The sequence below is a fragment of the Mixophyes fleayi genome, chromosome 5 (assembly GCF_038048845.1).
Source record: "Mixophyes fleayi isolate aMixFle1 chromosome 5, aMixFle1.hap1, whole genome shotgun sequence".
Classification (NCBI taxonomy): domain Eukaryota; kingdom Metazoa; phylum Chordata; class Amphibia; order Anura; family Limnodynastidae; genus Mixophyes; species Mixophyes fleayi.
The window spans coordinates 25,781,940-25,807,909 of record NC_134406.1 but is presented as its reverse complement, the minus strand read 5'-3'; the positions used below and the strand labels follow the sequence as shown (position 1 = coordinate 25,807,909).

Sequence of the window (25,970 nt, the reverse complement as noted above, 5' to 3'; positions counted from 1 at the left end):
ACAGTGTGGTATAAGTAGCATAGCATTACAGTGTGGTATAAGTAGTGTAGTATAACAGTGTGGTATAAGTACTGTAGCATAAAAGTGTGGTATAAGTAGTGTAATATAACAGTGTGGTATAAGTAGTGTAGTATAACAGTGTGGAATAAGTAGTGTAGTATAACAGTGTGGTATAAGTAGTGTAGCATAACAGTGTGGTATAAGTAGTGTAGTATAACAGTGTGGTATAAGTAGTTTAGCATAACAGTGTGGTATAAGTAGTGTAGTATAACAATGTGGAATAAGTAAGGTAGAATAACAGTGTGGTATAAGTAGTGTAGCATAACAGTGTGGTATAAGTAGTGTAGTATAACAGTGTGGTATAAGTAGTGTAGTATAACAGTGTGGTATAAGCAGTGTAGTATAACAGTGTGGTATAAGTAGTGTAGTATAACGGTGGGGTATAAGTAGCATAGTTTAACAGTGTGGTATAAGTAGCATAGCATAACAGTGTGGTATAAGTAGTGTAGTATAACAGTGTGGTATAAGTACTGTAGCATAAAAGTGTGGTATAAGTAGTGTAATATAACAGTGTGGTATAAGTAGTGTAGTATAACAGTGTGGAATAAATAGTGTAGTATAACAGTGTGGTATAAGTAGTGTAGCATACAGTGTGGTATAAGTAGTGTAGTATAACAGTGTGGTATAAGTAGTTTAGCATAACAGTGTGGTATAAGTAGTGTAGTATAACAGTGTGGAATAAGTAGTGTAGTATAACAGTGTGGTATAAGTAGTGTAGCATAACAGTGTGGTATAAGTAGTGTAGTATAACAGTGTGGTATAAGCAGTGTAGTATAACAGTGTGGTATAAGCAGTGTAGTATAACAGTGTGGTATAAGCAGTGTAGTATAACATTGTGGTATAAGTAGTGTAGTATAACGGTGGGGTATAAGTAGTGTAGTATAACGGTGTGGTATAAGTAGCATAGCATAACAGTGTGGTATAAGTAGTGTAGTATAACAGTGTAGAATAAGTAGTGTAGTATAACAGTGTGGTATATGTAGTGTAGCATAACAGTGTGGTATAAGTAGTGTAGTATAACAGTGTGGTGTAAGCAGTGTAGTATAACAGTGTGGTATAAGTAGTGTAGTATAACGGTGTGGTATAAGTAGTGTAGTATAACGGTGTGGTATAAGTAGCATAGCATAACAGTGTGGTATAAGTAGTGTAGTATAACAGTGTGGAATAAATAGTGTAGTATAACAGTGTGGTATAAGTAGTGTAGCATACAGTGTGGTATAAGTAGTGTAGTATAACAGTGTAGAATAAGTAGTGTAGCATAACAGTGTGGTATAAGTAGTGTAGTATAACAGTGTGGTGTAAGCAGTGTAGTATAACAGTGTGGTATAAGTAGTGTAGTATAACAGTGTGGTATAAGTAGTGTAGCATAACAGTGTGGTATAAGCAGTGTAGTATAGCAGTGTGGTATAAGTAGTGTAGTATAACAGTGTGGTATAAGCAGTGTAGTATAGCAGTGTGGTATAAGTAGTGTAGTATAACAGTGTGGTATAAGTAGTGTAGTATAACAGTGTGGTATAAGCAGTGTAGTATAGCAGTGTGGTATAAGTAGTGTAGTATAACAGTGTGGTATAAGTAGTGTAGTATAACAGTGTGGTATAAGTAGTGTAGTATAACAGTGTGGTATAAGTAGTGTAGCATAACAGTGTGGTATAAGTAGTGTAGTATAACAGTGTGGTATAAGCAGTGTAGTATAGCAGCGTGGTATAAGCAGTGTAGTATAACAGTGTGGTATAAGCAGTGTAGTATAGCAGTGTGGTATAAGTAGTGTAGTATAACAGTGTGGTATAAGTAGTGTAGTATAACAGTGTGGTATAAGTAGTGTAGTATAACAGTGTGGTATAAGTAGTGTAGTATAACAGTGTGGTATAAGTAGTGTAGTATAACAGTGTGGTATAAGCAGTGTAGCATAACAGTGTGGTATAAGCAGTGTAGTATAGCAGTGTGGTATAAGTAGTGTAGTATAACAGTGTGGTATAAGTAGTGTAGTATAACAGTGTGGTATAAGTAGTGTAGCATAACAGTGTGGTATAAGTAGTGTAGTATAACAGTGTGGTATAAGCAGTGTAGTATAGCAGTGTGGTATAAGCAGTGTAGTATAACAGTGTGGTATAAGCAGTGTAGTATAGCAGTGTGGTATAAGTAGTGTAGTATAACAGTGTGGTATAAGTAGTGTAGTATAACAGTGTGGTATAAGTAGTGTAGTATAACAGTGTGGTATAAGTAGTGTAGTATAACAGTGTGGTATAAGCAGTGTAGCATAACAGTGTGGTATAAGCAGTGTAGTATAGCAGTGTGGTATAAGTAGTGTAGTATAACAGTGTGGTATAAGTAGTGTAGTATAACAGTGTGGTATAAGTAGTGTAGCATAACAGTGTGGTATAAGTAGTGTAGTATAACAGTGTGGTATAAGCAGTGTAGTATAGCAGTGTGGTATAAGCAGTGTAGTATAACAGTGTGGTATAAGCAGTGTAGTATAGCAGTGTGGTATAAGTAGTGTAGTATAACAGTGTGGTATAAGTAGTGTAGTATAACAGTGTGGTATAAGTAGTGTAGTATAACAGTGTGGTATAAGTAGTGTAGTATAACAGTGTGGTATAAGTAGTGTAGTATAACAGTGTGGTATAAGTAGTGTAGTATAACAGTGTGGTATAAGTAGTGTAGTATAACAGTGTGGTATAAGTAGTGTAGTATAACAGTGTGGTATATGTATATAGAGATCTGTGGATAACAATTAACATGAAACAAATCTGTGTGTAAATCCTATGACTTGTCCCCCCAGTTCATCCTTAGGACAACACCACTCTGATGTAATACTGAACTTTGGCTCTGCAGTTCTGTAATGTTTTCCATAATTGTGACATATCACAGAGGTAAATGAGAAGAGGAAATGCCACGCGCCTCCCAGGCAAGAACTGTATCACAGACAGAGGAGTCACAACTGTGGTAATTATATCTCTTCTATGCACCATTAACATATCTTCAGGAGACACCAAACAAACCTCCAATCATAATGCAGCAAAACCAAACATTAACTTCCTCTCTGTAATGTGATTAAACTGAACAAGACCTGACATCTGGCTGGTCCCATACCTCACTTAAGGACACATTTCCTACACACTATAAAGCACAATATTGCCAAGAATTTGAGGAGCAATTACAGCAAATGCAGCTGGTCTCTTGAGAAATCAGAAAGATGTGGTTCGTTTCCCAAGTGTGATAAATAATGGACTGATTAAAGCACAGAATTCCATCCTGAAACTTGTCTTACACCCATCATACACGGATATTTATCTGTTTATGTCATATCTATCTATCTATCTATCTATCTATCTATCTATCTATCTATCTATCTATCTATCTATCTCATATCTATCTATCTCATATCTATCTATCTATCTATCTATCTATCTATGTATCTCATATCTATCTCATATCTATCCATTTATCTTTAGCATATCTATTTCATAACTATCTATCTATCTATCTATCCCATATCTATCTATCTATCTATCTATCCAATATCTATCTATCTATCTATCTATCTATCTATCTATCTATCCATTTATCTTTATCATATCTATTTCCTATCTATCTATCTATATCATATCTATATATATTTATCTATATCATATCATGTCTATCTCATAACTATCTATCTATCTATCTATCTATCTATCTATCTATATATCTATCTATCACATCTCTCTCTCTCATATCTATCTATCTATGTATCTATTCATATCTATCTATCTATCTATCGATCTATGTCATATCTATTTATTTATCTATCTATCTATATCATATCTATCTTTTTATCCATACCATATCATATCTATCTATCTATCTGTCTCATATCTATCTATCTATTGAATTAGTCATTGGATTGACCAGACATTTTTAACTCAAGTGGTCCAGAAAAGTTTCAAAAAATGAATATAGCCATCCCAAATGTATACGTTTATATTATTAAGTTATTTTTATTATTATTATTATTTATTATTAAGTTTACTGTATATACAATAATATTAATGTTTAATGCATATACAATAAGCACCAGTTGGACACATTGCTCTCCATACCATCATTAATCCCACACATTGCAATTACAATCATGTAGCTCATTTCAAACCTTTAATGTAATGGCTGAAAATGACTCAGAAAACAATTTACTATATTGGGCTGCATACCCAAACCCCAGCGATACACACATCAATGAATTTACCGCTGGCTTCAGAGGGATTTACCTAATCTACCTTATGTGTTTGCGTGGGTTTCCTCCGGGCGCTCCGGTTTCCTCCCACACTCCAAAAACATACTGGTAGGTTAAATGGCTGCTATCAAAATTGACCCTAGTGTGTGTGTGTGTGTGTGTGTGTGTGTGTGTGTGTGTGTGTTAGGGAATTTAGACTGTAAGCTCCAATGGGGCACGGACTGATGTGAGTGAGTTCTCTGTACAGCGCTGCGGAATTAGTGGCGCTATGTAAATAACTGATGATGATGTGTGTGTGTGTGTGTTAGGTAATTTAGACTGTAAGCTCTAATGGGGCACGGACTGATGTGAGTGAGTTCTCTGTACAGCGCTGCGGAATTAGTGGCGCTATGTAAATAACTGATGATGATGTGTGCGTGTGTGTGTGCGTGTGTGTGTGTGTTAGGGAATTTACACTGTAAGCTCCAATGGGGCACGGACTGATGTGAATGAGAAATATTCTCTGTACAGCTCTGCGGAATATGGTGGCACTATATAAATAAACAACAGAGATATTAATATGCCAACCCCATTTACAAGCGTACAGATAATCATCTTCCTAATTTTTATTGCATTTTTCTTCAATTGCACATTTACTTTGTGGCGGTGGTGGATCAATTGTTCAGTGTCGGTGATAAACTGGACAGCCGAAGAGTTTCTCTAGGTGTGAAAGGCAGCGATAGAAAATCTTCAAAATACCTGGGTCTGATAAATAGACCCCTAAATATTTTTACTTTTCCTGAGTTCCTTAAGCACCTGCCCATTAGATAAACTAAAGACCATGGCCTGTTATCCTGGGTCAAGTATGTGTTGTCAACATAAGATCCAGAAGAAATTCTAATTTAAAGCAGTGTCTGTTAAGTCCTCCGGGACCCCCAGCAGGCCATGTTTTCAGGATGTACTTCTGGGGACACATAGATTAATTTATATGCGTCTGATTAATAAAAATCCTATAGATGTGACAAGTTAGGGTACTTGAGGCGCTGAGAAATGATGCATTAAAGGATATGCAAACAACATTAATTTGAGCCTCTGCATATTTATCTACTTCCATGATCTAAAGTGCATTTTAAGAAAACTAATAAACACGTTTATTTTGCTTATTAGACGTTGCCATGAGGACCTCTGCACCAAACACTACCTGGCAATCTGCCATTAATGAGGTGCATGGGTTTACATGTCTAATGTAAGGAGCCACAGAATTAGAATTATTAATCGGACACATCAGTCTCGGAATGTTGAGTTGCTATCTCCGTTCATGAGAGATTCACATTCAGTCTTAGTGTGTAGAACCTCTCGTAGGTTTCCCTACACGCCGTTCCGTAACTTCCATTCCACAGATATATCCATCAGCATGAATCCTGTACAAGTTACACAGCTGGCCCAGGAGTACAACAAGATGGATCCCGCGGGACGGAAGAATTATGTGCCTGTTGGATTTGACCTACTAATCGTTTTCAGATGCTCAATGCAAGGTTATAATAACTACAACAGAACATTAAACTAGCATAAAGCAAACAGATAACAAAGGACAACTATCAGCTAAGAGACTTTTAGGCAAAAGTCAAATCAATATAACTTAGAATCCTGGAATTTATGCACTATATCATCAGTGTCTCAGAACACCACTTTGTAAGGAGAATCAGTGACTTATTAATCATATACTTACAACATAGTATACAGCACATGATGTATATATATGTATATATATATATATATATATATATATATATATATATATATATAAAACACAAACATACATATCTTCCAGTTATCAATGAGTTGGCTGTACCTGTCAACATTTTTAAAATAATAAGCAGCATAAGATGTCATCCAAATCCATCCAGTGGAAGGCCCAGAACAGGCTCTCTGGGTCAAAGTTCTGCCCAGCGTACACCAACGGGAGGTCTGACCGTGACCTCAGCCACTCCAATAGACATCCCAGACCAATTGCCACCCCTCTGTGAAGTTTTCATCCAATCCATCCAAAGGAAGGCCCAGAACAGACTTGCCAGGTCAAAGTTCTGCCCAGCGTACACTAACAGGAGGACTGACCGGGACCTCAACCCCTAGTATATCTTCTGGGATCCAATGTTACATCTTTGAAGTTTTCGCCCAGATCCATCCAGTGGAGGGCTCAGAACAGGCTCCCCGGGTCAAAGTTCTGCCCAAAGTACAACAACAGGAGGTCTGACCAGAACCCTAACCCCCCTAACACGTGGCCAGGATCCAACTGGACCAGCTCGGATTGGTTTCATCCCAATTGGTGCAGGGGTGTCCGAATGCATAACCGGACAGAGAAACAAATAACCAGAACAATGATTTTTATACATAAGATAAATATATAAGATAAAAAGATGGTCTCATCTGTTGTTCTGCCTGTAGGATCACTACTGTATATTCTGACCATTTTAAGAATTTTTTTTTAAAAAAAAATCGCAAACATGTAAAGTTGCAGTAACCCATAGCAATCAGAAATGTTATTTCATCGATCTAATGCTTGTTATGTGATGACAGCCAGTATCTGATACAGAGCGTTCTGACCACTTGTAATTTAGGACCTTGTTAGCAAATAATACATCATACAACATCTGCCTCATAATACACAGAGAACAGACCGGTATCTTCTCACTTACCAAGTCACCAGCATTTCTAAGGTGTCCGAAACAGAAATCTGACAGGTTTTATTCTCGGGGTTTAGGATGGTAGGATGGAGAAGAAGCTGGGCATCCACAGTAACCACAGGTCTAGCCCTGAGGACAGAAGAAAGTGGAAAGGTCCTTAATGTGGTGGACAGGAGAGTCAAGCAATGGTGGACTTCACCATACAGGCAGTTATTGGTAGTTACCAATATCGTTCAGGAAAAGTACCACCTTCATTGTGACATCTAAATGAGGTCTAGAAAAGTGATGGAATATCGCTCTGTTCTCCAGAATTGGCTTCACTAACCTGAACTTAATTTTTTTTAATTCAGAGTCTGAGTAAGTGCTCAGGCCACTCTAGGCTAATATGCTCGTAGCACCCCATCAACTTCCATGCCAGGCAAATACATGTAGGTAAGAATTCCTTCATCCTTAATTTAATATGTCAAGATTAATATATTACAACATTTTTCTTTCATGTTTTCTTTTAACTTTCTTATGTTTTAAATTTAATTTTAGTTTATACCGCTCCCTGTCACAATTTTGCACCCCCCAAAAAAACCTTGCGCCCCTAGGTTGCAGCCTAGTCAGCCTAATGTATAATCAGGCCCCGGTGCTACAAAAGGGGTTGTCATGTTTTGAACTTGCTTTGCTTAATATAACATTCCCTCCTCATATAGCAAAAAAAGGGGGATCCATCCTGGAACCCCTTGTTCCTTGAAGCCTGGTGTTGAACAGCAGCTTGCGGATTGTCCCTGCAGCCAATGAGAGTACTAAGAATTCATCCATCGCACATAGAGCTCTGCTGAGGAGTTATAGATGGACGCCTAGAGCGTCGAGAGTGACACTGAGCTCCAGGTATCAGGGTGGTTCAAATTGTTATATGGGGGTACTTCTACAGGGACAGGGGTTGTCCAAAAGTGGTGTTCCCTTTTTCTACAGCAAGCTTTACAATTCAAAATGAATAAATATTTGTTATGTTTTTAACATAATATATATATATATTTTTTTTATATTATAATAATATATGTGAAATTTCAAAATGTTGAAGAAGTTCTAACCCTCAAAGTTTTTAACAAGATTTGATTAGTCAATAAATAACTTTGCAATTAAGTAATTTGAATATAATAAATTTGACTCAAGTTTCTGAACTATATATATACATTTTGTTTGTCCACACAACCTGCTGGACAATTAATATGTCAATATATAGACTCTGAAGGTCTTTAGAAACACATGTCCTGATTTAGGTCCAGGGTCCCCTATACAGCCAGATCATATTACATAGGATTCTAAGGCTACAGTTACCCTTCTTAATACGGGGTGGTCTTCTGACCTACCTGTACACTGCTACCTTTGCTGCTCCGAAAGCTCCTACAATCAGATCTAGAAACAAAAGAATACATCATTATCAGTGACTTATTATATATACTCATTACTGACTATCTGCTAAACTAAATAACATTCTAAATAAATACTTAGAACTGTAAACAAAATGGCTTAAAGGCAAAAATCTGACTATTTTGGAGAGCCATTCTTGTTCAGTAGATGTTCAAGAGCCCATTGGCAGCAGACACACCAACATACAATGGAGGCCGCCATTTTGTGGACTGAACCAATATTCACAAGAAAGCTGTCCATCAATTCACTAGGAGATAGAGACATGAGGCACGAGGCACAAAGTATTATATCTCAGTGAGATCATTGATTCCTAGGGATTACTTAGGAGGCATTCCTGGTGAAAGATGCGCTGTACAGTGAACTCATATCAGTCCCTGCCCCATTGGAGTTTACAGTCTAAAGAGAGAGAGAGAGAGAGAGAGAGAGACTAGGGTCAATTTGATAGCAGCCAATTAACATACTAGTATGTTTTTGGACTGTGGGAAGAAACCGGAGCACCAGGAGGAAAACCCCACAAACACTGGAAGAACATACAAACTCCACACAGATAGGGCCATAGTAGGGAATCAAACTCATGACCCCAGTGTTGTGAGGCAGAAGTGCTAACCACTGAGCCACCGTGCTGCCCCATTGTGTAACCATTGTGTAAGAAGTCATATGTAGCTTATTTAAATTTTGCAAATTTTGCAAAAAAAAAACATCTTGACTGATCAAACATTTGGCGATAACAGCTCTGAGCCCTGAGCTGTGAAGTTATTACAATCGAAGAAGAAAGTTAACTCGGTTGAAAGTGAACACGCAATTCCTATATTAAGAAACTGACTGATCCCAATCCTGTTTTCCCCGCCATCTGTCTGAAGAACACGTGAAAATAATGAAAATTACAACAGACTTCGGTGTCCATCTCTGACAGAAAGAATTCTATTTATAATTTCCGAACATTGTAGTAACTTGGCAGGGTCTGGTCACTAGAGAGGCCGCTAACTCTTGTTATGTCATCTCTCATTACCAAGACACGGGAAAGCATCACCGTCGGGAATAGACAAGGCATGAGCAACTTACAAGGTCCAGACGTTTTATAGCACTTTCCTGGGCTCTTTTAATCTTACATTCTGCATCTTTCGGACACAAGACACAAAGAAAATGTCAAACTTCCGCATCTGTTATGTTTTAGTACCTGTTGGGTGATTCTTGCTCTCAATAGGTTAAAAAGTAATCCCAGAATATCTTTCTCCATATGCTTTAAGGGCACATGGCCAAGAATTACACAGAACATTGAGGGCTGTGAGACAGGACTTGTCCACATATATCAATCTATTAGACATAATAAGTCTGCTGTCTGATAGTAACTGTTCAATGTAAAAAAAGTTGTTTTTTTTTACATCATTTGGCAATCTTTAATAACGTGCTCATTGATTTCAAGACAATACATGGCTGCTATGTTTGTTTAGCACAGGTGTAAGTACTTTAGCTTATTTAGCTATTTTTGGCAAGTTTACTCTAACGTCCTTTGGATACTTTGTTAAAAAAGCATTTGGGAAAACATAATGGTCTGACCAGGAGATGCTCTCTCCAATTCAGGTGAGGCTTGTGCATGTTGTCAAAGCCCCACCCCCTGCACACTCATGCAAATTTGAAGCTCACATGGGAGGAGCTATGACCCACGGGATCCCTAAATACATTAATATTATTAGTTATATGGAGAGAACACATGCATGTCTTCTAAAATAATTTACGTGGCTCAGTTGGAAGAAACTAGAAATTCTGAAAATATAATATATAAATGAGAAGAAGGGCAGGCTGTACACATAGAAATATACTGAGGATAATTTAATTGCAGCAATCAGATTATTTTTAAATAATAATAATAATAATAATAATAATTAATAAAGATGAAAAACTTTTACAATGAAATGTTCCTGAAGCTTTGCGCAGGGTTGTTCATGCTAATTATCATGCAATTATTATACGAGAAATGCATTTCATTTCCTCAGCCCTTCCCAAAACATAAATATATATATTGTGCCAAGAGCCCGCTAGTGCAGAAGCACACGCGAACAACTTCTTCCTTTTTATGTAGTTTTATTGTCAGGATGGTAAATGTTTTGACACCGTACAGATTTCACAGCAATTCTTGGAGACCCTAAACGCTAGCTAGACATAGCTCAGCTCTCTCAAGACCAGCCAGCTTCCCCAGCGTTGGTCTCAGTGCACAAATGACACAAACAAGCTTTTATACCTGATACTCCTCCTCCAGCCTTAGCTTGATGGACAGGTGACACACCCACCTTCTCTTTAACAGAAATCTCCCATCACTGGCTCTGTTTGCACTAACAGACACACCCTGTCTGTTTGCTGAGAGGAAGGATTTCAAATCATGTAAGTTTAACCAAACTTAAACTATTGCTTTTCATACATAAGTCTTTACATTCAATCTAGGTGCATTACTGCACAAATGTTTTACTCTACTTCCCTGCTTTCTCTGCATATTGCCAGCTAAATGCCTCCTTTTGTTACAATATATATATATATATATATATATATATATATATATATATATATATATATATATGTGCAAATACCAGAGCTAAAAAACATTACTTGTCAACTCAGTTAACCATTTAAATGTCCACTGCTAAATCAACCATCGGACTGACAATTATATCGTTGTATAGTATAACAACTTCCAACCTCTTCCAACCCGGGGGTAAATGTATCAAGCTGAGAGTTTGCCGGCGGGTTTGAAAAAGTGGAGATGTTGCCTATAGCAACCAATCAGATTCTAGCTGTCATTTTGTAGAATGTACTAAATAAATGATAGCTAGAATCTGATTGGTTTTTCAAACCCGCCGGAAAACTCTCAGCTTGATACTTTTACCCCCAGGTGTAGCACAATGATAGACGGGATATTTCAATCACACGAGAGTAATCACACATACATGCCAAATAGTAACAGGCTTTGTACCATGTTTAGGAAACAGTCAAAGCTGATAATGCAGATTACAGCCCGGTTACCAGACGGGGTCATAAGAGACTTGCTAAACCAAATAAATATCACCCACTGACCATATCAAATAATAGTAGAAAGGAAACAATCAATTTTTGTACTTTAAACATATAGGTTACAATATTTACATCAGGGAAGTTCATGAATATAATTTATATTTCCTCTTCAGGTTTAATTTAAAAAAAAAAAGAAAAAAAAAGTTGACTGTTAAAGACATTAACAAAAACCGAAAGTTAATTCTGTCTCTCTGTAAATTGAGTAGGAGGTGGAAAAGTGATGATGTCGGCACAAGATTTAAACACTTAAACACTTATAGTACATTCCATTTCTGAGAAACAAGTAACATTCAATCATCTATGTTCATAGTTAATTAAGGCAAATTGGTCATGTTCAGTATCTACTTAGGGCTAGATTTACTAAACTGCGGGTTTGAAAAAGTGGGGATGTTGCCTACAGCAACCAATCAGATTCTAGCTGTCATTTTGTAGAAAGTACTAAATAAATGAAAGCTAGAATCTGATTGGTTGCTATAGGTAACATCCCCACTTTTTCAAACCCGCAGTTTAGTAAATCTAGCCCTTAGACTTTATTGCAGTAACAGCATAGGGTTTAATTATCAGGATGGTATAAATAGCAAAAAATATACTGTATACACTTTGTCTGTGAATATAGACCCCAAATCATAACAACCAATCAGATATTAGCTTTCATCTGTAATTTTATGGTAGAACTGCAAGGTGCCACAGCTCTCCGCTATGTCTAGTCCCTAGAAATTAGTGAAATAATTCGCACAGTTTTGGAATTTGACAGATTTTGGGGTTCTCCAGTTTGCCAAACATCTTTTTTTTCAGCCTATTCAGCATAAAAAGGATTGTGAAATAATTCTATCAAGTGAACGATGAGGATTTATTTTCTCTAAATGTGTTTATTTTGGAATGTTGGATCTGTACATGGGGTGTCCTGTTATTTAGGTTGTGGGGCTGCTTACACTACAATGGTGCTAAATAATAAATAAATATATAATAATAATAAATAATAAGTAAATAAATAATAATAAATAATAAGTAAATAAATAAAAATAAATAATAAGTAAATACATAATAAATAATGGAGCCTATGAAACAAGACTTCTCAGGAAAGGTATAAAGTACAACCCACAAGAGAACAAACACTAAACGTGACACCCCCAAAAAATACGTTGGGACATTTTTTCCTTTCACTGAAATAGCCGGACAAAACCTGTCCAATAAATGGGCTTTTTTTCCAGAACTAATACTAATACTGTTTAGTATTAAGGGAATTACTTTTGCATTGGAATAGTACATATAGAAATAAATAGTGTGACATTACACAAATAAGGACATTCACAGGTTAATAAGTACAAATAATGAAATGAAATAAGTGTTGATGTCAATGGACGATGTCCCCTAAGAATGACTCGTACATTTCTATATCCCAACTAAATTAAATCGCTTGGCAAAGTAATTTGAGACCCCAAACTATATAGAGTATGACAAACACGGATGAGTCTCTTTGTCTGACCCGTGAGGATATGATGATGTTACCAGACAATGTGGAGATGAAATTACATTTCTCTACAGAATTAGCCATAAAAAATGATACATACCTGGGTAATCATTCTTGTCTATGTCTGAGTCGCCTCTCAGAGCGAAGCCAAATCCTGCCGGCAGCGAATCTGAGGCCCAGGACCCTTCCAGGATTTGGGAAGGGTCGGCATTTAACCCGTTTCTGTTCCCATTATAAATAAATACTCTTCCCTTCTTGTCTTCACCTGCAAACGGGGAGCCGATGGCAACATCTGCAAAATGATGGAAGAATATGTCACTTATTAGAAGCTACACAATAGCGATGGGCTTTTCATTTATAAATACAGGAAATGTTCACAAAGCATATATGGATATATTAGGCAAACTGCAATATCATTACTCTTAAACCACTGTGATAGATAGATAGATAGATAGATAGATAGATAGATAGATAGATAGATAGATAGATAGATAGATAGATAGATAGATCTGATGAGATAGATAGATATGATGAGATAGATAGATAGATAGATAGATAGATAGATAGATAGATAGATAGATAGATAGATAGATAGATAGATAGATAGAGCATTATAAGTACCAGGTTTTAGAAAATCACTTTTGTCAATCAAATTTTAGGCAAAGTGTGCAGGAGTCAAATTAAGTGTAGGGTAGAACTTCACCTAGAGCTGATCTTGCTACTTTGAAGTTTGTTTCTGGTGTAAGTGTGTGTACCTCAACTTTCCCCCTGTAAAAGTCATTAAATATTTATTTTGCGGATCTGACATGTCTCCTGACTTTAAGATGGGCATAACCAGTTACATTTGCCCTCTATTTTTAGATAAAAATAAACTCATGTAAATACAAAATTCTGATAGCAAGGTAAGCGTATCAATGCTAAGAGAAATATATATATATATATATATATATATATATATATATATATATATATCTATATATATCTGTGACAGACTTTACCAAAGCATAGAGGAAGAGAAGAAAGAATCATGGCTAGTTGGCGGTAGACAGAGAGGGACTCTTCCCCGGTCTTACGACTTCAGGAGAACCTTGAAAATCAGGATTGTTTCAATGTAATGTAATTGAAAATATAGGGCTTGAGTCATTAATGCACGCATACTGAGGGCATTGTGCTGTTGTTTTCAATGACACGTAAATCAGCTCTGCATACTCTCGGAGTCAGCAAGGGACGTGTGGTATTAACTATGGATGTAGCTTCACTAGACCAGACACTGCAAGATGCGTACAATACATATGTAGAATATGAAATCTCAAATTAACGCAAAAAAGGAAAAAAATATTAATCAATTAATGTTACCTGTCAATAATATAGTCATTTATGATTAGAAATGGAAATTTTATAAAAAAAAATAAAAATATTTTTTTACCATTGAAAAACATGTATTAGGCTGTCCTTAATGTCTACTGTACATAAAATATATTTTTACAGTTGCTCCTGATTGCAAACACATGTTATATCATGCATACGATACTGACTCAGGACTAGACCCTTAGCTGGTGCAAGAGATACGGCAGAAAAACAAGGAATTTTCACACACGCAGAGCTTCATTCTGACATGGCTGCAATCGCTTGAGTTTGGCACGTCCACATTGTGCATGAAATACGGGCACATGCCCCTTCCCCCCCCTTCCACGGCCGTTCACTCCCCAAAATCGTATTAACTGTCTTTTGCGTTGGCATACGCAGCTTTCGTTGGCGGCCGAGTGTCCTCATTCTGGGCATGCGCAGAAGGGAATTGCGTGCGATACGCTAAAAAAACAGAGATACGTCCCTTAATGACTCAGGCCCGTATTGTTTAAATGAATTATAAAGTTTTGTTTTTGGCTTAGACTGTGTACGTGTTGACCTAACGTTGGCCTCATCTTATTCTCTCTTCTGGGCTCTTTCGGGTCTTATTCCTGCCTCGGTATTAAGGACACAGCCCCGAAGGAGGAACGTTAATCAGAAAAACTGTGCAGTAAATGTGGAAGTTGTTAGGGAACTAGCAGACGTGTTTAAAAAAAAAAAAGAAATTGGGGTTAATTGAGAGGTTATCCTCCTAGCTGCTTTCTGTAAGGAGCGAAGTGTGGAAAGCTGTGAAGTACGGACACCAGTGAGCGGAAAGTCATTCAGTGAGAAGAGGCTGAGATCATACATGGAGGAAACAAAGATTCCTTAATACAAAGTGCTAACTCTGCAAAATATAGAAGTCACTACTGTTCAGAATGATGAATGGGGCAGTGCACTCTGGTGCCGGATAACTGTGTGTCCTGCAGCTAATTAGACATTGATTTATAGGCAGTGTGTCCGTAATACAGTAATTAAAAAAACATTAGTTCTACACAAATTTATGCGCAGCCCATTGGTCTGTAGAGTCAAAATTTCCACGGTTTGTACAACTGGCTTCCATGGCTCCAGGCTGTAAGGCAGAAGACAATGGACATGGGACTCACGCAGTTCTATTAACTGATAAAGGAAGGTTAAGAGGAGGTCGATTTTGGCTGCAGCTATAACATACTTGCAAACTTTTTTAAACTTCTTTCCGGGAGATCCCAGGCAGGGTGGCGTGGTTGGAGGGCGGGAGGGGCGGGGGCGAGGTGAAGCGCGTCATTTTGGCAACGCCCCCGCAACAAATACCGTTTTTGTCACGGGGGGAGGGGGGAGACAAAATGCTGCGATTCACCGCGCATTTTGACAGCAAGATGCCGTTTGCGGGATATTTGCCTGCTCTCCCGGGAGTCCAGGAGATCTACCCATATTTCGGGAGTCTCCCGGACATTTCAGGAGAGTTGGCAAGTATGAGCTATAATCATTATTATTATCCTTTATTTATATAGCAACATATTACGCAATGTTGTAGCGTTACAGAAAGTTTATTTATTCACATCAGTTACTGCCAGAGTGGAGCTTTCAATGTAAATTCCTCACCATAGGTCTTTATATCCCCTCCCAAGCTGTCAATGACCCACGTCACTGAAAATATCTCCCCCAACAAATTGTCAGTTTGTATTTTAAGCGTTACTAACTTTTGTACAAATCATTTCTAAGGGCTAGATTTACTAAACTGCAGGTTTGAAAAAGTGGAGATGTTGCCTACAGCAACCAATCAGATTCTAACTGCCATTTTGTAGAATGTGCTAAATAAATGATAAGTAGAATCTGATTGGTTGCTATAGGCAACATCTCCACTTTTTCAAACCTGCAGTTTAGTAAATATACCCCTAAGACTTCAGGCAATATCGTTTGCTACTATCTTGCATCTCCCTTAAATTGAGCAGTGGGGAAGACTGAGCATAAGTGATTGTCTTGCAGTCTTCTATGTAACAAATGCCATATATTGACACACTGGGACCGCTGTCACAGTAAATTTAAATAACTGGCATGCTGTGCTCTACTACAGGAGATTTTTTACCCACATTAGCAAATTTTGTGACTGGTGGGCTAAGAGCTGTAAAATGTATTTTTTGCTGTTTATGATGTAGGGGAGTGGAAATTACCAATCTAACTCTTCTTAAATATGCCATAAAAAATCAGAATTAGACTAAATAGTGAATTTTACCTTTACGACACACATAGTACAATCTATTTGGTGTAGTTTCTTTGTATTGAAAGTGTTTCTAGGGGTTTATAGTTTGTTTTGTTTTTCCAACGCTCGCTACCATTTCCTCTATACTTTGGTACCCCCCCCTCCCTATATTACCAGTATTACCACCATTACTGCCATATTAGCTGCCTCATCCATTTTTGTTTAGTTAACATTGTAGTGTAGATTTACTAAAACTTCTATAAAGAAAAGCTGGAGCACTTGCTCATAGCAACCAATCAAATGCTAGCTTTCATTTATGTTGTACATTCTGGAGAATGATAGCTAGAATCTGATTGGTTGCTCTGGGCAACATCTTCACTTTTCCTTTTTAAAAGTTTTACTCAATCTACCTCTTTATCTCTCTCACCCAGGCAGTGAATCTGAAGATATCTTGATTTGGACATTAACAGTAACATTACAACACTTCAAGTAGACTTCTCTTTACTATGTAATATATATATATATATCAGGAATGATTTGTGAAAGCATTTACCATTATATCCATCTTGATTTAAATCCCCTAGGTTTCCAATAGCACTGCCAAATCTGCCAAACACCTCCATCCCATTCAGCACTTGGGCATCTTTGAATATGAGAGGACTTTCCTGCAAGTAGAGGTAGACTCTCCCCACTTCCTTAGGGTTACTTTCAAATTCGCGGTCCATGTAGAGTGGCGCCCCCACCAGGACATCATCTAAACTGCACAGAGAAATAGAGATATTACTCAAGAGAACCCGTCATCTACACATAGTGCAAGCATCCATTTGTGGATGGGAATTAGTGCTTCATGAACACAGATCATTTGTGAATACTCTAAAGTACACAGGACAATAACGTTCCCGATTTTATCACCTCTTTTCAACATGGATGGAATTTAAAATGAGCATATGTGACAGGGCTCATAAAATATATCTACTATGACGCAAATGTGTACATTATGTGACCAACATATGCATAGTGTAAATGTTTATGCTTTCCAGTACAGTGTATAATTATGATTGATGACAGAAAGAAATATTTTGTTATACAACAATGAAAAATGGTACATACCTGCAAATGTACACACACATATATCTACACACACATATATCTACACACACACACCCGCTGCTTGTCATGTGACTTTACACCTAATTTATATGTTTGCCTAAAATTAAAACTTTTCCTGGAGGAGATTCACACACTTAACAGAGAGAGTTATATAAATAATAAACAGGACTATGGGGCAGATTCAATTCTCCGTGAAGTGCACACTTCCGGTTAATACGGTACCGAAATCTTCACTTATTTTTATTCACGCCTTATGCGTTTTTATTCTGCCTTGTGGTGGAAATAAAACACTTACTAATGCTGTTTACACTCATTTACTAAGAAATGTCCTTCATTAAGTGCATTTGGAAATGCAGTGAGGCCTACCTCATACAGGGCCTTGTCAATGACAACTTTCCCAGACTCCTTTTCAATTTGGAACACAGTTCAAGATCATTTAAATCACAAACACTTGGGCCTGGTAGTTAGGGCATGCTGGGACTGAGAACTCCATAACGGCGGGGGATGAAGGACATTTCTTAGTAAATGAGTGTAAACAGCATTAGTAAGTGCTTTATTTCTACCACAAGGCTGAAGAAAAACACATAAGGTGTGAACAAAATGAGTGAAGATTTCGGTACCGCAATCCCTACCTAAGTTTTATAGAGCTAATATTTTAATGATATATATATTACTTCACTACAATACTTCATTATAATCTCTATTTTCTAGTTATTTTTGTAACTCTTCCTCCTCCGCCTGCTCAGCTGACTTTTGGTTTACTATACCATATGGTATATAACAGATTACATAGCATGAACTCATCAGCATTAACTGGAGTATTTATTTTTAAGGTAATGTGAAATAGATTTCAGACAGCGCTGCGCCACGGGTAATCCTGAAAAGAAAAGCAGCGAAGTGGCAGAATTTAGTAAAAACACTGTTCTTCACGGTGGTAATTAAGAGTTGCCCAAACATTCAAGGATAGTGTTAACATACCCGTCACTGTTTACATCTGACACAGCAACTGTGTATCCGAAGTACGAAGCCATCTGGAAAGAGAGAAGTTTAACAATGGCTGAACCCTCTTTGTATAGCTGAGAAAGTATTGGCATATTGACATCAAACAATGTTTTAATGGGAAAAGAATCTGTATATATTCAATATCTGACTGAGTTATTTAAACAATGAGTTAAACCTTGACATGTATGGTTTACAAGGGCCAAAGTCAGAGACTTATAGTAAACAACATGGAAGGTGATTAGGTCAGACTAACTCGGTTCAATGTGATTATTATCAAGACATGTGATGTCCTGTAGACAGATATGTCGGTAGGGGTTACTGATGCTTTATATCACATAGAGATTATTTTTATTGATCTTTTAGAGGCAGTATTCTATTTAGCGCTCTTTAATGTGCATCTCTCGCCTACACACAGCGGAGGCAGTCGTTTTGTGCGCCAAACTAATATTCATATTATAATACAGCCTGTCAATTCACTAGGAACCAGTAATATCACACAGCTTAATCATATGAAATATTTAAATATATCACATTTGCCCACTCATTGGAGATGATGACATGATTTGTGTCATCACGGTTCCGCCCCCGTTGCTCAGCAATGCAATTCACATAATAGTGCTGCAGAGGGAGGTGACCGTGATGACGCGACTCGCAATGAATCGCTACACCATGGCCCCGCCCACTTCAGAAGAAAGTGAAACAGGATACAGGAGGGCGGTCTGCTCTGTAAGAGGTCCGTGAGGATTCACCAGAATGCGGACATTCCGGGCGAGAGAACGCTGAGTTCTGACCATTACTTCAGAGTCAATCAGTAATCGTGGTCACAGAACTCCTAAGTGACTTCTAATAGCAAGATAATTTACAGTAGGGAGAACATTACTCTAAATATATTTTAATAAATATTATAAATATTATAAAATATATTTATAAAATAGTGATAACAAACACACACTAGCTTGTTCATATGAAACCATAAAAGCAGATCATACCTACTTTTATTCATTGCCCTGGACATTTTTTGGTATTAACACATGTAACTAATAGATCACATAGTAACGTTATAACTATGTATGAGTTTTCTACAGAGAGCGTTACAAGTACACAGAACCTTTTATAATGTATTTTATTGTTATTATAATTATATAGGACAGCACCATGGTGAGGCACAATGCTGGACAGTAAGGTAACAGCATATATAACAAAACAGTGACCTGCAGGGTAGTAATGATATGAGTGCACACGTGAAATTAGGGTGTTGTGGGTTTTCTTCCTGAGAGCTTGCAATCTAGTGGGGATGGGGTTACAGTGGAGGAACGTGACAGCAGCTCTTATAAATTACCTGATCACCTGTGAAATTGTAGATGTAGGTCATATTTTCCGAATCAATAATGGTGACCTAGAAAAAAATGTCAGGCTGTCAATATTGATCTGTTATATTGGTAGACAGTCATACATCATCAGCGGTTTATATATCTCCACTAAGTCCGTAGCGCTGTACAGAGAACTCACTCACATCAGTCCCTGCCCCACTGGAGCTTACAGTCTAAATTCCCTGACACACACAGACAGAGAGTGATTAAGGTTAATTTCATAGCAGCCAATTAACCTACTAGTATGTTTTTGGAGTGTCGGAGGAAACCGGAGCACCCAGAGGAAACCCACGCAAACATGGGGAGAACATACAAACTCCTAACAGATAAGGCCATGGTCAGGAATTGAACTCATGACCCCAGTGGTGTGAGGCAGAAGTGCTAACCACTAAGCCACCTTGCTCATAATGTCGATTATTTAGGTGACTGTTCCTCATGACATGCTGCTGTGGTCTCCATAACTACAGTGTGTTTTCTGTATTTTTAGGATACATTACATTAATAATAAATACTAGTATTTTAGTGACACAGTACATTTTATACATGCACAGGCTATTTATGCTACATAGTACTTGCATATGCCTAACAGCCCGTATTGTCCAACAATGATCCGATTGAAATTAGTAGAATCACTATTGGGTATGGTGGAAAATGCATTCGTAAGATCAAAGCTTTTGTGTGAGGTCATCTTCCAACTAAATTAATAGGCTCAGATGGAACCAAGAATTAACTATCTGTTTGACCAAAGAGACCTGGGGGTAAATGTATCAATATGCGGGTTCTTCAACACCCGCGTGTTCAGCCTCTTCCGCAATTAAATTTCAAGCGGCGCTGCATTGTAAAGGGTTAACTTCCCTTTACAATGCAGCGCCGCTTGAAATTTAATCGCGGAAGAGGCTGAACACGCGGGTGTTGAAGAACCTGCATATTGATACATTTACCCCCTTGTCTGTTTTGGCCATCCAACTGAAGAATGATCCTGCCTCTTGTCACTCTGGTCGAATATCAGTATTGGCCCATGTTTGGACACCTTTATGCTAACCAGAAGAAGGTCAGTTTTGGTTGTTGTGTCTCATCTCAGAATGTGTGACTCTTTACCCACTCATTCTCACATCTAGTTTATAGCCAAAATATTGAATGACTACATCATATAGGGACCTAGCAGTGCCATTCGCAGATGACCGCACATACATGTAGATTACCCTATGAGCTAACCAGATTTGCTTACCAGATTTGGACCACGCACAGAGCGATGTCAGGATAGATGTGTGACCAGTATAAGAAGACTTAATCCCGTCATCTCCTTGGGCCTGATTCATTAAGGATCTTAACTTGAGAAACTTCTTATTTCAGTCTCCTGGAAAAAACTATGTTACAATGCAAGGGGTGCAAATTTGTATTCTGTTTTGCACATAAGTTAAACACTGACTGTTTTTTCATGTAGCACACAAATATAAACTTTAATTTTCAGTGTACAAATAAGCTATCAAGTATTTGTGTGCTACACAAAAAAACAGTCAGTATTTAACTTATGTGCAAAACAGAATACTAATTTGCACCCCTTGCATTGTAACATAGTTTTGTCCAGGAGACTGAAATAAGAAGTTTCTCAAGTTAAGATCCTTAATGAATCAGGCCTCTTCTCTTTACTTAAACCTACATACTATGGTTCAAATAAGGAAGGGGTTCCCCTTAAAAATTATTTTGAGAATTGGAGGCAGTACAAATGTTTTGGGCAAAAAATGTCTAAATAAATATTTTTTGATTATTACTTTTTTTTTAACTAGAACATGCTCTGCAAAATGTATGGAACACAGAAGGGGTAAATGAAACATGGAAACACTCTCCAAATCTTTAGAGAGGTCAGTAAACTAAATAATCTATGAATTATCAGTAGAACACATACACTCTGCAAACAAGGGACTGTGAATTTTTTAATGTAACCAATTTATAAATTGATTAAGCAAGTGACACTTTGACAATATCTAGTATCCAGTTTAATAACAGAGCCAGGGAATTTCTCATTGACTGGGTTAAGTGCACCTAGAATGTAAATCCAACCATGGTTACAAATATGTGTTCTATAGATTGACACTGCATAAATACTATTATATAGCATAATATTTATTATATATTAAAATATTAATACGTACGTATCCAAAGTTCTGTTTTCCTCTCGGCACTCCAGCCACCAACTCTGTAAAATAAATCACATATTGTATGTAAAAAAAGGCAGATAAGAATAAACATAATGGGCCTGATTCATTAAGAATCTTAAATGAAGAGGTATCTTATTTCAGTCTCCTGGACAATACCATGTTACAATGCAAGGGGTGCAAACTAGTCTTCTGTTTTGCACATATGTTAAATACTGACTGTTTTTTCATGTATCACACAAATATCAACTTTAAATTTCAGTGTACAAATAAGCTATCAAGTATTTGTGTGCTACATGAAAAAACAGTCAGTATTTAACTTATGTGAAAAACAGAATACTAATTTGCACCCCTTGCATTGTAACATGGATTTGTCCAGTAATTAGACACTGTTTTCCCCAGCATTAATGCTTTAATAAATATGAAAAAGCAGTGAAAGAGCCTTTTGCTGGCATTGACACCGGCAACTATCTCTTCACCGCTTGTTAAATAGACCCCTATGCATGGTGAGTTTGTTGTTTTATACCTAACATAGTTGATGAGGTTGAAAAAAGACACCAGTCCATCAAGTTCAACTTATTTTGGATCTCCTGCGATCCTGCACTTATATTTGAAATTGATCCAGAGTAAGCAACCGCCAACCTGTTTCAATTGTGAAAATCCCCCCAGACCCAATTTTGCAGTCCTATTTTTAGCCTATATCCAGTACTATCCTTCATTTTAATTAACGGTCGTATCCCTGGACGCACTTTTCCGCTAAAAATTTGTCTAACCCTTTCTTAAACATATCTATTAAATCTGCCATCACAACCTTCCCTGGCAGTGAATTCCATATATTGACTGCCCTTACTGTAAAGAACCCCTTCCTTTGCTGGTTGTGAAATTTCCTTTTCTCTAACCTTAGGGTGTGACGGCGTGTCCTGTGTATAATCCTTGGGGTAAAAAGTTTCCATGAAAGTTCTATGTATTGACCCTTAATGTATTTGTATCTGCAAGAATTGATTCTATTTTATATGTATGGATACCTGCCCAGTAACACTTCTCTGGTTCTCTATACTGGATGGAATGCTCAGCATCACCTCTTATTATTTACATATGGATTACTGCATATATATATATTATTATTATTATTATCATCATTTATTTGTTAGGCGCCACAAGGTATCCGCAGCGCCGCACACAGTACGTGTATATATATATATATATATATATATATATATGTAAAATACTTAATCATTATAGGATTGCTTAAAATTATAAATAAAGCAAGTCCCAGCCAAATAAAGAACCAAGAAATAAACTGAAGAAAGAAATTAGAGTTGCAGCCGTATAGAGCACTTACTGATGAAAGCAATGGTCTTTAATTTATATCTTGTTTCCTTGTCAGTGCCCCTTTAAAGTCGTTCAGAATTGGTCTGTGATCTGACAAGCCCAAAGTACAGACCCCATGAGGACAGCTGGCTTTAAGGAAGTTTTTTTTTCCCCCCAAACACACTCAATCAATGTGATCTCCCATCAGGAACAGCTTGTTATATGGTAGAAGTGGCAGTAGTGGAGCCTTTCATCTACTTAGCAAGGCTCTGGTACATAGGCAGGTTCTTTCTACAGCTGGTTCCTGTTACAATAATTCCTGCCATATCTCCTGCCTCACCAGCCTCGGCTGTGCTCAGGGACCCTATAAATAGCAGTATCAAGCTTTGCCTGTACCCAATTTTTAGTACAGTATTTATAGGTAAAATATTGTATCGGTGGAGTGATTTTAGAAGCACTTTGCAGCAATAACAGATGTAAATATTTTCATACTAGGATATTTGTGAAAATAATGTGCTTTCTTCCTTAGTAGCTTAATAGTGAGGCATGTACTCTAATCTTTATGAGTAACTTTTTAGATCAGGGGTCAGGGAACTTTTTTTACCATTTACCCCCAAATATATTTAGATACGCCGGCGTTACCCCCTTGACTTGAAAGGAAGGAAATCATATATTATTAATTATTGGAATTCTAAATTTTATTGAATCTATTCAAAATTTCTTTGAAAGCTTCAACTTCAAAACTTCAGGTTTTGGAGAAACGATGTTGCTTCATTTTTGATACGAGAGCATCAATATTGGGGCATTTTGATGTCAGAGCAATTTGGATACAGTCTTCAGCGTCCAATCGATTTCTCTGCTTTGTTTTTATGTTCGTTAGAGTGGAAAATCCTCATTCGCAAAGGTAGGTTGTTGCAAAAGGCAGCAACTTTTTGACTGCCTCGTCATGTGCAATTTTGAATGCCTTTGCAGCTGTTGACATCCGAAAATATGACAGATCTGCTTTGTTTTCAAATGTAATACGTGCTTCATTATTGCATCGAAGCTCAAGAAGTACCTCTGCCAACCCTGGAGGCTCTTCTGGTACAACAGCAATTTCATATTTAAAGGGGTCAACAATCCAACTGACAGCATGAGAATCGGCAGCATTACCCCCAGGAATTTCATTTTTACCCCATTTGGGGTAATTTACCCCTGTTCCCTGACCACTGTTTTAGATAATACAGAACTCTACTCTTAGTATCCCTGTATTAACGGCAACCTGTTATGTAATATTTCATATGCTCACAGCTAACCAGAAACACATTACATATGTAACGATAAATCCTTTCCCTAGGATGCTGCTGATGATACAGGAATTTTAATGCACAGAGGTCTGTGGTCTGGCCTTGGTACATTACCTTGTTCAGAATCGTCCGTAAATTCTCCTACCGCCACCGAGTATCCTGTTCAGGAAGACAATTAGGAGGAGAGACAATGACTAATCAATCGAGAATATAAAACACACATCTTAGAGGAAGACAGGACTGTTTATGGGGATCCCATGAAAGACAAATGGCGCCAGGGACACTAATGACTAAACTGCCCTATTTATATTTATGTTCGTGTCTTCCATGCATGTTCAATAGCATTCGCAGTACTATAATAAAACACTTAACAATTTATACTGTGATATAGTAATTATATCAGTGAGGTCACTGCTAGGGAATCGATTAGACTGCACTGTCATGTTTATTGGTTCAAGAAACAAAATGGCTGCCGGTGTAGGTGAAGAGTGGCTAAGCAACAGGCCAAGGAGAACAATTATCTGTGTATTGGCCTAAAACGATCATTTGGTTAAAAAAATAATGACATAAAAAAAGTAACTCAACTGTCATTCCAGCTATAACGTTAGTAAGATATAAAGTTAGAGCCTCTCTCCCCATGTCAAAGTCAGTCAGAACTATAATATTTTACTTGATGAAGTCAATCCCAATGGTTGTTACACAGATGTATAATACAATCTGACACCATACAGGAAGATTAAGGCATCAGTACAATCTTCTAATTATGTTACAGTGCATGGTTCCAATTAGTGATATTACAGTATATTATGGACAGCCCACCTCATAACAGGCCTCACATGATGCACGAACAACCAAGCTCGGTGAGTTAATCATGACTAAGAACTTGGGAAGCCGTACATTCTAATTTACCAGTAGTTACTATAGCAGCTATTTACACATGAATCTATCTTGCATCCTGCGTGATTATTCACGGGGAGACACTTTTAGCCTCAGAGAAATTTCCTTGTCATCCGGAACCGCCATACAGCCAATGAGAATCAGTCACTGCTGATTACTGCAAAAATCCCAGATACACACACATTCCAACATATCAGGTTCATGACGGAAAAAATATGTTTAGATGTTAAACATTACACTAAACATGGAAAGAAAGGAACTATGGAACTGTTTACTATAATGCACACAACTAATTTTCCTATAATTTATGTAATTTCTACCAAAGTTAATCAGGGCAGTCGTGCAGAGACACTTGGCTTGTTAGGAGACAAAATGGCTTCCTACGTC

At 37.4% G+C, this 25,970-nt stretch overlaps 1 protein-coding gene across 2 annotated transcripts in view; it reads right to left on the bottom strand.

The window, feature by feature from the left end:
• Positions 1–25,970, bottom strand: part of ITGA8 (integrin subunit alpha 8) — a 137,885-nt gene that overhangs the window by 70,865 nt on the left and 41,050 nt on the right. For both annotated transcript variants that reach the window (XM_075211862.1, XM_075211861.1), the window contains exons 8-15: positions 24,801–24,845; positions 22,087–22,130; positions 19,903–19,959; positions 18,540–18,592; positions 17,005–17,210; positions 12,987–13,178; positions 8,292–8,337; positions 6,946–7,062 (exon numbers count right to left, since the gene is read on the bottom strand). In XM_075211862.1, the coding sequence (XP_075067963.1) occupies positions 6,946–7,062; positions 8,292–8,337; positions 12,987–13,178; positions 17,005–17,210; positions 18,540–18,592; positions 19,903–19,959; positions 22,087–22,130; positions 24,801–24,845 (760 nt within the window). The remainder of the gene's footprint in view (positions 1–6,945; positions 7,063–8,291; positions 8,338–12,986; positions 13,179–17,004; positions 17,211–18,539; positions 18,593–19,902; positions 19,960–22,086; positions 22,131–24,800; positions 24,846–25,970) is intronic.